Here is a 13,542-nt window from a genome sequence, read left to right on the forward strand (position 1 = left end):
TAATTTCTTCCATGTCATGTGCATACTGTCCTTTCTTGATCTTATGGTGGGAATACAAACTAAAAAAACAAAAACTCTCAAAACACATGTGTACTTACCAACTACTTAACAACTCGCAGGGTGAGAGCTGCACTGTTCGCTGGATACGGCCGTTGTAACTCTACACAAACAACCCCACAACAATTCAATAACTATACAACATAAGACCTGTGCACAAACAATCACTAACAACATCAAAAAACCATAACACAAGTCAATACACCACCTACAACATCAAGGAAACACAAACTCACAAACAACAACAACAAAACTCATCCCCTCACTACACAACAGAACTCACAAGCACAACAAACTCAATAAGACAGGCATAACAACCTTCAAACATACAACATCAACAATAATTCAAACAACAACTTCAAAAACACATAAAATAACAGACCATCAATAATAGGTATAAGACTGCTGCCAAAAAACTAACACTCCACCACAGGTTCTGATCTCAGACTGACTGAAGTTCCCAGAACTCTGATCATAGCGACTTACTACAACCACACCAGCAGACAACACAGAACTCACCAACAGCCAATACAATCTTTAACCATCCATCCGCCAATTACGCTCTCTCTCTCTCTCTCTCTCTCTCTCTCTCTCTCTCTCTCTCTCTCTCTCTCTCTCCCTTAACCCTGGGAGACATTGTTAAATGAAACAAACAGATCGTCTCTCCATACTTTCACTCCATATCTCTCCTATTTTGTTTTCGTCTTTTTGTTATATTGTTTTCTAGAACTTTACAATCTCTTTCCCTAGGGTTTCTTCCTTAATCTCTTGCTTCTTATTTTCATCATATATCATTATCCATTTTTTTCCGATGTCTCTTTCTCTCAGCATGCCTATATATATCCCCAGGTTTTCCTATGTCTGTTTTTTGTCATTCATTATCTCATTTCTAAGTTTTTCTTCATATTTACACATTTCACATCACGTTTGTAGTAGTAGTAGTAATAGTAATTGAAGGGCCTTGACTTCATAACGGCACCTTAAGTTTCATTTAATTTTTTTTCTTTAACTCATTACGTATTTATTAGTAATATATTTTTTTATACCTATGTCGTTTACATTAATCAATTACTCACTATTCACTTCGTATCAAATTCTATATACTAAAATGTCGTAATAATTGTACAATCCAGTCTTTCTTTCTTGTGACATCATTGGCATAGCGGACATCTTGCCATTTTGTTGTTTTGTTAATACCTGTTTTTTAAATATCTCATCTTCCTTATTTCTCATCATTATTGACATCTTGTTGTTCTTCCTCCCCTTCGTCTTGTGTAGTTTGCGTTTTCTCTTTGAAAGTAGTATGGATACATAGATGGATATATCTTCAAGTACTATATGCAGTTGCCATTAATAACTGTGTGAGGTCGAATAAGACAGAACTGAAAAAAAAGATTTATTACCTGGGAACAACATTACGACCCGCACAGACAGAGGAGAATTTGTGTTTCTTAGCAGGTATTAAATAACAATAGCAAAAGACATAATGGGCATGCATTGAACTAAATATTAGCGAAAGCAAGGAAATTCTACATACAAATATATACATGGATTCTTGCTGCTTTGCTAGACGAGATACAAGATCGTGATTAATGGGTAAAGAAGGTCCTTTACAACTCCTTCATACACACACACACACACACACACACACACACACACACACACACCACACACATATATATATATATATATATATATATATATATATATATATATATATATATATATATATATATATATATATATATATATATATCTTTAAACCATGGTATAAAGGAAAGTGAAACAGGAACTTAGAACAATATTTTCGTAGCATATTCTAAATTTTCCAGTTCCACATGATATAAAAGAAGTTTGACAGGCTTTTATATGTGGATATTAATTATTTAAGGATGTACTATGTTTTGCTCCTGCTTTCTCCTACTCTGTTTTGTAACTCAAGTTTGATACAATTGTTGTCCTATCAAGAAGCATTATCTCACTTTGTTTACATACGGGACTCTGAGAGACAATAGTGGTCCATACACCATACTTACATATCTAGTAGGTAATTATTAGTAATATTGTAGGGTAAGGATTACTAGCATTGTAAGAGATATTATCATTTACTGTTATCATTGTAAATATACTGTACTTGATTATTAAGAAGGAATTTGTGTTTGTTTCAGACTGTAGTATGGTTTTAAGTTGAGTAAAGCTTGGAAAGCTGCAGCTAAGTGTTTTTATTGTCATCACAATTTACTGAACTTAACCACAACCATGGAGAGGGTGCTGAAACCGCTCGTCTGGATGTCGACCCAAGTTCCCCAACAGTAGCAAAGGAGTAGCAATATTGGCACAGGACCCTTGAGAACTTCATTGAGGAGTGTGATAAGAATGCACCTAACAAATTCAGGACACTTGTAAATGGCGTGTCTCATACAGTGTTTGAGTATATTCAAGAGTGTGCAGACTTTGATTCAGCTATAACTATGCTAGAAAGACTGCATGTGAAAACACCAAATGAGATTTTTGCTAGGCATTTTCCTGCAACAAACTGGCAGAAGCCAGGTGAATCACTTGATGAATTCGTGAGAGAATTAAGGAAGTTAAGTAAAGACTGTAATTTAAAAGCTGTCAGTGTTGATCAATATCGTGAGGAATTAATTCGGGATGCCTTCATCAATGGTCTTTCTTCAGCTCACATACGCCAGCTCCTCCTAGAGAACAACATGTTTGACTTACAAGGTGCCTACAATCAAGCTCATTCCTTGGACCTTGCACAAAGGAATGCTGAAGCCTATACGCTTCTCTGACTGCGCACAGACATCACAAGTTCTTCACTCAACTATAGTGGTAAACCCCAAGTCTTTGGAAGAGGATGCCATGCAAAGCTCACCTGACGCTTCTGAAAAGTCAGCAGTTGCCGCTACCTACAATGTACGAAAGAAATGCTACTTTTGTGGAGGACCATATCATGCTAGAAGTACATGCCCAGCACGTGAAGCTACCTGTCATAATTGTTCTAGAAAGGGACATTTTGCTCGAGTTTGCCAGTCTAAATCGACAAAAGCGTCCGTAGCAACAGTGTTTTGTTCTCATATTATGACTACATTGACAAGTGTTCCTCATGGACTTTCACAGGCTGCTACTGTAGTAACAATTAAAGACAGGAAGTTAAGTGCCCTAATAGATTCATGTAGTACTGAAAGTTATACAAGTGAGAAAGTTGCTGAAGAATTAGATCTGAAAGTGCATCCGTAAGGGAATTAGTATGGCTCAGAAATCTTTAAATACTAATCCTCCCGGATATGTTGTGGCCGACCTCATGCTTGGACTCAACAATCAATCTTATCCCGATACACATCTTGGTGTACTGAGGGACCTGTGTGCAGACATAATTCTTGGGCTAGATTTTCAGAGACAGCATCTAAGTGTAACATTTGAATGGGTGGGGATAAATCTCAGTTAACTTTGAAAAGCAATAATAACTCTATGTTCTTACAGCTGCAGCACTAGAGGAACCATCACTCTTTCATACTTTATCACCTAATTGCCGACCAATTTCTACCAGATCCAGACGTTACAGTAAGGACGACCAAGACTTTACAGGAAAGGAAGTAAATAGGCTACTCTGTGAGGCGTAATTGAACCAAGTTTATCTTCAAGGCGAGCCCAAGTTGTTGTTGCGAAAACCCGAGTGATCAGCATAAAAAGAGGATATGTTGACTATTCACAGACAATTAACCAGTATATTGAGTTGAATGCATACCCATTACCAAGATTGATGATATGGTGAATAATCTTGCTAAGTACCATGTGTTCTCTACATTTGACTTGAAAAGTGCATATCATCAGATACCAATTAAAGAGTCAGACAGGAAGTAGACTGCTTTTGAGGCAAATGGTGGTCTGTATCAATTCTGCAGGATTCCTTTTGGAGTAACGAATGGAGTAGCTGCTTTCCAGCGAGCAATGGCTGGAATTACACAAGAAGAGCATGATCGCAATGTAGATAATTTTCTAAAGGTTGTGGAACGAAGGTGGCTAACCCTAAATGAATGCAAAACTATCAAATCAGTGCGCTCCATAAAAGTTGTAGGTTACTGTGTGGGGAATGGACATATACAACAAGATCCTGAGAGGCTTCGTCCGCTGCAGGAACTATCTCCTCCAACAGATCTGGGATACCTAAGGAGAACTCTAGGTATGTTGGTTTATTATGCCAAATGGGTTCAAGATTTTTCAAATAAAATTCAGCCTTTTGCAGCTACAAAGAAGTTTCCTCCAAATGCAAAAGCTCTAAATGCCTTTAACCAACTCAAAAAAGGAACTTGAAGATGCCACCCTGTATTCAATTGATGAAAACGTGCCATTTGAAGTTGAGTGTGACGCATCTGATGTCGCTGTCTCTGCAGTTCTAAACCAGGTTGGTAGACCTGTTGTTTTTATGTCCAGAACACTGCAAGGGAGTGAACTTCGCTACCACATTGTTGAGAAAGAGGCTACTGCTATCATAGAAGCAGTACATCATTTGGCAATAGAAAGCGTACTAAGATAAAGAATAACAAGATACATGAGTGGAGGGTGGAAGTTGCAGCTTACAGCTATACAATACACTATCGCCCAGGGAAGGAGAATATGGTTCCTGATGCTCTTTCCCGAGCCTCCTGCTGCTAAACCTTCATAATGGCCTTTGCCATCCTGGGGTTACCCAACTGTTGCCCTTTGTAAGATCAAAGAGCCTCCCATTTTCTACAGATGACGTCAAGAGGGCCTGTAGGGTTTGTGCAGAGTTAAAGCCTCGGTACTGCCAACCTCCAGCAGGTACTCTCATAAAGGCCACTCAACCAATGGAGAGACTCAGTATAGACTTTAAGGAACCTCTACCTACTGCTTTATGTAATCCATACATGACACCTGTTGACAAGTATTAGCGGTTTCCATTTGCTTTTGCATGTCCTAACATGAGTACCGAGACTGTAATGAGATGCCTGGAGCTTATATTTAGCCTATGTGGGATGCCAGGTTATATTCACTCTGACCAAGGTGCCTCTTTTATGTCCAAAGATCTCAAGGCGTTTCTTTCGCAAAAAGGGGTAGCGACCAGCCGTACGACTCCGTATCACCCAGCAGGGAATGGCCAGATAGAGAGATTTAATGACATCATATGGAAAGCAGTCAAGCTAGCTCTCAGGTCCCGGAACTTGCCTGATAGTCAATGGGAACTGGTACTTCCAGAAGCACTACATTCTTTACGGTCGCTGCTGTGTACATCTACAAATACCTTCCCTCATGAGCGGTTCTTTATGTTCCAGCATCGTTCCAGTCATGGAAGCTTCTTACTTTCGTGGCTAATGGATCCTGGACTTGTATTGTTAAGAAGGTTTGTACAAAATAAGAATGAGCCATAGGTAGATGAGGTCGAGCTTGTGAATAGTAATCCGACTTATGCCAATATAAGGTACCCTGATGGGAGAAAATCTACTGTGTCTGTTCGTGACCTAGCTCCTTGTCCTGAAGGTCATCTCTCCCATCATCGTCAACTGAAGGAACAAGTAGTGTTCATCTTGACACCGCTAAAGAACCTATAATCAGGGGTCCACCAGAACCAGTGTCACAGGAGCAGACTGTAGCAGATTCAACTCACCAAGAACAAATGAACAATGATCTTGGGCCTGAACTGAGAAGATCTACTCGTGCATCTAGAGCACTTATGCGCTATGGCTGGGACTAGATTTTATTAATTCCTATTCTCTGTTTTATTCTAGGAGGGGAGAATGTGGTATATTATTATTTAAGGATGTACTACTATGTTTTGCTCCTGCCTTCTCTGTTTTGTAACCCAAGTTTGATACGAGTGTTGTCCCATCAAGAAGCATTATCTCCTCACTTTGTTTGCATACGGGACTCTGAGAGACAATGGTGGTCCATACACCATACCTACATATCTGTTAGGTAATTATTAGTAAATTTGTAGGGTAAGGATTACTAGCATTGTAAGGATATTATCATTTACTGTTGTCATTGTAAATATACGTACTAGTTTATTAAGGAGGAATTTGTGTTTGTTTCAGACTGTAGTAATAGTCTGAGTAAAGCTTGGGAAGCTGCAGCCAAGTGTTTTATTGTCATCACATTATATGCAAAAATAGAAAGAGGGAGCGGAGTTAATAGTCCATTAATCTGGATGGTGTATTCTTTAAGCAAAAGAGATAAGGAAAGGTGATCAAGGTATAATCCTGGGTGGAGATTTGAATGCCTTGTTGATGTGCCTTTGATAAAGATGGTCTCCACAGGTTCCTTTTTCAGTGATCTTTGACCCTGCGATTATCAAGGAATTATCCAGTTAATAGCATGGCCTGTCCTAATCCAATGATCCGCAATGCCATTAGTATTTAATCCTCTTGACATGGCATTTTATGTTGAAACTAAATGTAAGAGGCTCTCAGCACAAATGTGCCATGTCAAGAGGATTAACTGTTTCTGTTTTTGTATATAAAAGCCTGTCAACTTATTTTATATTCAGTGTGAAACTGAAAATGTAGAATATACTACGAAAGTACTCGTTCCAAGTCCCTGTTTCACTTTCTTCTCTACCATGGATTTAAGAATATTCTCAAGTATGTGTTCCTTCATGCTACATTGGGTATATATATATAGGTATAAGCCACGAAGGAAAGATAACAACAGGAGTTTCTGCCAGATCTTTCGACTTAACGTCCTTTACTTAGCAGACAAACTGACTTACATGAGAAATTCAGAGTAGAGGAAAGGTCGTATAAGTGACAGATAGGGATTATAAGGAGATTAGTACCTAGAATCCAACACACCTGGAGAATGAGTAACCTTTTACAAACAAGCATAAACATGGGTACAATTTAAGAACAAAAAGATTAAGTCTAACTGCTCAGACACATGGACAAGACAATTATAGGATTATACAGGGTAACAGCTGACCACATTCAGATCTTTGGTAAAAAAAAAACTTATTCACAAAACATAGTAAACATACATGTACAGAGAAAATATCTCTAAGGCAACTAATTTGTATCTAAGTCTGTAATTATATCTTTGAGGTCATTCTTAAACATGTTACAATACAAGGGTCTAAATGAAACAGGCCACAAACTAATATTAAATTACAATGGGAAGTAAGTTGTATTATGGCAGATTCTAAAAGATTTCGTGTTAAGACATCTTTTGATCTTGCAATTACTGAACTACCAATCCAATTTATCCGGTGGTTGTTTTCACTTAAATGAATGAATATTGCATTAAGGTGCGTTTAGAGTGGAGATTAAACTCTCCCGAGAGACGGCTACTCTCGCGCGACTTTCTCTACAGCGTGTTTACACTACCAGCAAGTTTTTTCTTTTCTTTCGAGAGCTGTGAGGGAGTGTCGCGAGAGAAAGTGTCCGAGAGTCGGTTAAGATTTCTCGCACATCTATTTACACTGAAGCCAATGCCAGTCGACAACTAGCGAGGGTTGAGAGAACATGTCTCAGAAGTGCCGTGTCTGCTGCATTAATAATTTATGAACGAAGTGAAAAAGAAAAGGAAAAGAAGTATGTGGGTCCGAAAATGGATAAGCAGAAGGGGAGAAGATGGAGCACATGCAAAATTATTAAGAGAATTGTTTGAGGAAGATATATCGAGCTATAAGAACTTCGTATGTATGAGCCCTGAAGTCATCAAGTTTTTTTTTCTTTCTTTCTTTCTTTTTTACGGAAAAGTCAGCTTCAAGTGCAGCCCCCTGGAGAATCTATAAGGAGAAGATGCACTTGACAACTGATAGCCCTCCAAGGCTGCACTTGATAAAATGAGCTTTCTAGGGCTTTTTGAAGCGTCCGCATTCATTTCTCATTATCTCCTATGTTGCACCGAAATGCTTCGTGTTCTTACCTGAATATTACATAGTATATGTAGTACTGAAGATTACATGTCATTAAGTATATACTTATAAAGAAAGTAAAGTTTTTTTTTTTTTTTTTTTTTTTTTTTGCTTACATTTGAAGGACAAAGTGCAAAAATTTCTGTTTTTACCAAAAGCAGTACAAACAACTGACTGGAAATGCTTGAGTCTAAAATGTCCGGTATAAGCAAGAAAATTTCAGCCCGAGGACCAAAGACAAAGAATGACTAAAAAGAAAGAAATAAATAACAGAATACGGCGATGACAAAGAGCCACCGAAAAGAAAAATCCTACACTTGAAAGGAAGGAAAAATAAACAAGGGAAAGAAAGAAAAAATTGCTTCATCCCGCACTCCATGTTCTCTCGCGAGAGTAAAACGAAAACTTTCACAGATCTGAATATTCACTGAATAGAGTGGAGAGCTACAAACTAGCTCTACGAGCGTGCTGTCTAGACTGTTTAGACTGTAGCGTGCGCGAGAGAAGAGAAACACTCGCGAGAGTAGAGAGAAAATCTCGGAGAGTACTTCTAAGCCCTTGTTCGACTGTCCAACATAAAAGGAGGGGCAGTCCATACATGGAATTTTTTAAATTATGTTGTTGCTTTCCTTGGGGCCCATTTTTTATTAACATTCCTTTTAGTGTGTTGTTATAGGAAGAAACAAGGTTAACCTTAAAGGCTTTTTAACAATGATTTAATGGTTTTCAAATCCGTTAAAATAAGGCAAACTGAGAATGTTCTTAGAATTTTCTTTCTCAGCATTACTTACACTATAAAACAGTGAAAAAAAATCCTTCAAGATAAAACAGAACTACTAGGCAAATTGTCAGTTCAAATTTGACTCTAAGAACATGGGGTATTAACCGGGTACTACGTACCCACCTACGCATCACATCCAAGGTGCTAGCACTAAACATTGCGGAAGCTCAATGCAACAAGCCTTTTGTGGACCACTGGACTGCCCAAAACAACAGAGAGGAACTTATGTACCTCTGGGTTCAAAATTTTATATACACACATTTCTATAAATTGATAAAAGACATCTTTGATCCCGAGGGGCTAGGCACAGTTTCCCATTGAGCTTCCACAATGTTTAGTGCTAGCACCTTGGAGGTGATGCATAAGTGGATACATAGTACCCAGTTAATACCCCATGTTCCTTAGAGTCAAATCTCTTCCACATCAGAGTTCTCAGAATGTAACACCAAGGTCTTCAAAGTGATGCTAAAGAAGTGTAGCTTTCAGACATTGTCAGTCTTCGTCATTTCCATATTTTGCCTTAAAATTTTGCTGTCATTTTCATGATCAATGTGCAAGTTTTCTCATTTTTCAGCAAGTGTATATGTCACTAATACAGCACTTTATTGTCTTCTTTTTCTAAATGTACCAACTGCCAAGAGATTTTTATATCATCATTTTACAGTGCATGTGTTAATAACGTTTAAATGACTTTATGTCTCTCTCAAAAGGCACATCAAAAGGAATCACAACTGATTAGGCATGGCCTGTTCTGGCACTCACTAAAATGATTTCCCCTACCCACGACACTGGTGTATCTTCAGAATGTCTTAGGTTCAGTCTTCCGGTAAATAGTTCATATTTTTTCTCCCCAGGGTATAGAATTTATGCTAACAAAAATCCCATACAATCCCTACTCTGCGATGCACCTGAGGAGAGACTGGACATATTGCTACACAAGTGAGTTAACGCTGTCAGCACCGCCATCAGAAAAAGAATCTTTAATGATATGAAGTGTTGGTGATCCTGTCGAAAAGCACCGGGGTACTGATTGAAGAAATGCCTTCAGATGCTGTAATTACACCTGCTATCTTTCTCATACCAGCTTAAATGCTTCGGTTTCATTTAAGATTTTCACAGTGGGAAGATCTTTGGTGATACAGTACAGCGTAGCTCCTGCTGTTGTTCAACTGTCTGTTTTTACAGTACACTACATGGCACTTCTAGGTCTTTATTTTGTAAGTTTACTTACATTTCTGGAGCTAGCCATGCCAGTTCCAGTAGTTTAGGCAAAATGGTTTCTATGATTCGTGCCATTTCACCATTCTCCATCTCCAATGCGGCAATAACCAACTGGAGGGTCCCCCCTGGATACCTCATGGCTATAAGTGATTGGATCAGCGTTACCTTTCTCTGGCAAAAAGCTAGACTTTTCTCTCCGTTTCAGCCATCACCATACCCACTCAGTAAATTACTGGCCTCTCCCAAACAACAGACTTACACAAGAAGTCTCCCGGGACATAAGATCCGTCAGCTTGGGGTGTCGTCTTACCATGGACCTCGGCCGCTGATTCTGGCATCATGACGTATGATATTGCATTTCTCATTTCCACTGCGAGAGTGTCAGGTTGAGTACCGAGTATATCTTTGTTAACCATCAGGGTATTCCCATTTTCATAAGAGATTTCCGTTTTGATATAACCCTCTTTAGTAAACTTCAAAGAGGGTTTACCGATTATTCCTGCGTTGGACCTCACAGTTTCCTCTTTTGTGGTTTGACATCCTCTACAGAAGAGTCTTCATGGATGGGAAGGCCAATATTGGAAACAGTCTTGTCTGTCGACGTAGCCTCAACTCACTGGGTAACATTTCAATCCCAGAGTTTTCAGGCTTGGGATCCCTGTAGTAGCCTCCAGTGTCATCCTGTAGGAAGGGATTCCACATAACCCTTGCCATTTCTGATGACGTTATCTTTTGACAATGGCTTGATATAATTTTCTGAGGTTTCCTTGCCCTGCAACTCTTCCACCAGAGTGTGGTCTGCATGAGTCAGCAACTCATCAGAAGTAGAATAAGCCTGTGGCTCATCTCCTAAACCAGAATCCTGGGAGGACTGTTGTAGGACATTTGCAAGAGTGAAATCTAGTTGAACGTAACCCTTTCCTTTACAAGGAATATTAGAATTTGGGTACCCACTGAAGCTGTTGTCGGCTGTGACAGCCTTCATCAGACCTTTCTCCTTTGTTACCAATGGCTCTACATTTGCACTTGGCAAAATCTCGGGAATGTTAGCGGACTCAACATAGCCATGCTCATTTATGTTTTCAGGATGATGCAAAACTGAGAAATAACCAGAAGATGGGAGACTGAATTCAGAGAGCTCCAACATCTGAGCCTTTGTTTCATTTGTTGGTGCTCCTTCTGCAGGGTGTCCAACTCCTCCATTGTAGTTGTGCAGAATGTACCCGTTTTTAGCTGGATTGGCCTCTTCCTCTGCCACTCTCCCAGGGGATAGCAAATCACCTTTTTATAGACACATAGTTCAACATTGTATCAGGGAGAAAGCTTGAATATAACCACTGGGGTTCTGGGGAACTGGAGCCATCCCTAAATGTCGTGGCAAAGGGCCTGTCAGTTCATTCTCTGGGTTGCCAGATTTCTTGATCAGCGTCTCGATTTCCCCCTGGTGCTTGCTTTCGCCTGATTGCTTCTCAGGACTGTGGAATAAAAAGTACCATTAAAAGGATCCTGCCACAGACTTTTTAGAAAGCGTTATGTCCACTGAACAAATTTAGATTTTGTTTTGCAATAAATGCTAACTATTGAAGGAGGGTCTTTGGCAGTTAGAGAAGTCTGCCTTGGGATCTGAGTTGGAGTGATCCACGAGACTGAGTTAATGTCATGAAAAGGATGAGGAGAAGAAGAAGAAGAAATTGCTCACCTTGTGTCTACAGCAACCAGAGTCGACGACTTCTCAGTCAATGGCGGCTTCTGATCTGGTTGATTTTGGGGATGATGTCACTCTGTAATCATAAGCAAATGAATATTGTTAACTCACAGAAAAACGAATGGGAGACATGATGGGTACATGTGTAGTAAGAGGGAATGCACAGACTCATCATATTTAACTTCCCATGGAGACAGAGTCCGAGCGACAGCTTAAGAAAGCTGATAACTCTTTTCTGGGATGGTGTGACATTAGATGCCTACTTAGCAGGTCAAGGTTCGTTCTGTAGGTATGTGAGTTCGAGAGAAGGTGACTTTGAAACTAGTTGAAAGTAGTTTCTGGGTGTGGACGAAGGGCGTGAGTTTGTCTGTATGTGTCACATACAATAAATAAATTTTAAAAATCTAAATTGTACCCATGTTATCATAAGTGACAGTTTTATAATGGAGGGTCAAGATGACAGGACTGAGAGTCTTTAGGGACATTATGCGCTATCTCTTAGAAGTTTGGCTCAAGGTATCTCAATTCTGCTTACATGGTGGCTAGTGGAGAGAGAGAGAGGGGGGGAGGGTAAGGGTGGCTCTGCACTGAGTGACAGCCAATCTAAATGTGGAGATGTTTGCTCATAGATGATCGCAGACAGAAGAAAAATAAATCTATGGGTACACATAGCATTTATAGTAGGCCTGCACAGAGAAACTTAATATAAATGTCACCGGACTCACCGTGATGCCAGTGGTATGTTGATGGGTTTCTCGTAGAGTCTCAGAAACTCCTTAATCTTCCTGGAAAATGAAGGAAAATGTGAACTTCTTTAACCTAGGGGTCACTGTAAATGCGCTTATAGTCTATACTAGTCTATACACTTAGTATTTGTCATATGTATAGAAAATGACTGATTATAGAACTTTCATACCCAATATAGAAGCAATGCTATAAATAGGATAGAGAACCCCAAGTTTAAGGGTCTTTCATTTTAGAACATTTATCGTCTATGAAGACTAGACTACACTCAGTTCAAGGGTATAAAATTTATTGTAATCTATCACCCAAAGTAGAATGGATCACCAAAGATCCAAGTGCATCCAGTTCTAATTTGTTTATGACCTATGAGCAGACTGCCCCACCCAAATTTGGAGTCAACTCTGAAAGGGAGCTAATTGTCCAGCAGCAAACTGGAATACTACTCAGGGCCAGAGTTGAACGACTAGCAGATCGAGGGTCTTGTCCTTAACGCGTAAACTGGAAGGAATATATACTTACATTTTACTGAAGCTGAAGCAGCCCACAATGGACACGGCCACCATAAATGCAACCCGAGGCGACTGTGGCTATCAGCCAAGTAGCCATAGCGTGTTTCGGAGATGAGGATTAGTATAAATAATAGCCTTATGTTACATGACATTTCTGAGGGATTGAAAGAGAATGCACAACAGGAGGTGATTTAATTAAATTCATATAAGCTGAGGAAGACTCAATTTTGTATGGTGAGAAAATGTGAATGTGACATCATTGTTTGTTTACATTTCTCAAAACCCCTAGAAAATAGTTTAAAAACTTGCGAGCCAGATGGACAGTGGACTGACAAAGTTACCCTTTTTATCTAAAATAATAACCAGTCCACTGTCAGGATCTTAGGAATCCTTTATTCATTTTCATATTTGATTTGTAAGATTAAAAGTATATTTACAGTGCTTAATAAGGTTATTCTAATCCCTGTGATGAAGAGAGATGGCCAAAGTATTGCAAACCTCAACTAGAACAAATTTCGAATCCTTCCCCAGTTCAGCAGGGGTAAAGTCAAAACCTGCAATTAACTTGCCAGGGAATGTCACGAGAAATAATATTTCTAGAAATCAAAATCTCCAAATTAGAAATGGTAAGAAGATCAAATGAAGAATATAA

At 39.2% G+C, this 13,542-nt stretch overlaps 1 protein-coding gene across 1 annotated transcript in view; it reads right to left on the minus strand.

Annotated features, from left to right (window-relative positions):
• LOC135199588 (uncharacterized) overlaps nucleotides 1–12,976 on the minus strand; it is a 107,924-nt gene extending 94,948 nt beyond the window's left edge. Inside the window, exon 1 of the mRNA XM_064227744.1 lies at nucleotides 12,901–12,976. Within this exon, the coding sequence (XP_064083814.1) occupies nucleotides 12,901–12,944 (44 nt within the window). The 5' untranslated portion in view covers nucleotides 12,945–12,976. The remainder of the gene's footprint in view (nucleotides 1–12,900) is intronic.
• Between the last annotated feature and the right edge of the window lie 566 nt (nucleotides 12,977–13,542).

Source organism: Macrobrachium nipponense, chromosome 26, assembly GCF_015104395.2.
Source record: "Macrobrachium nipponense isolate FS-2020 chromosome 26, ASM1510439v2, whole genome shotgun sequence".
NCBI classification, from domain to species: Eukaryota; Metazoa; Arthropoda; class Malacostraca; order Decapoda; family Palaemonidae; genus Macrobrachium; species Macrobrachium nipponense.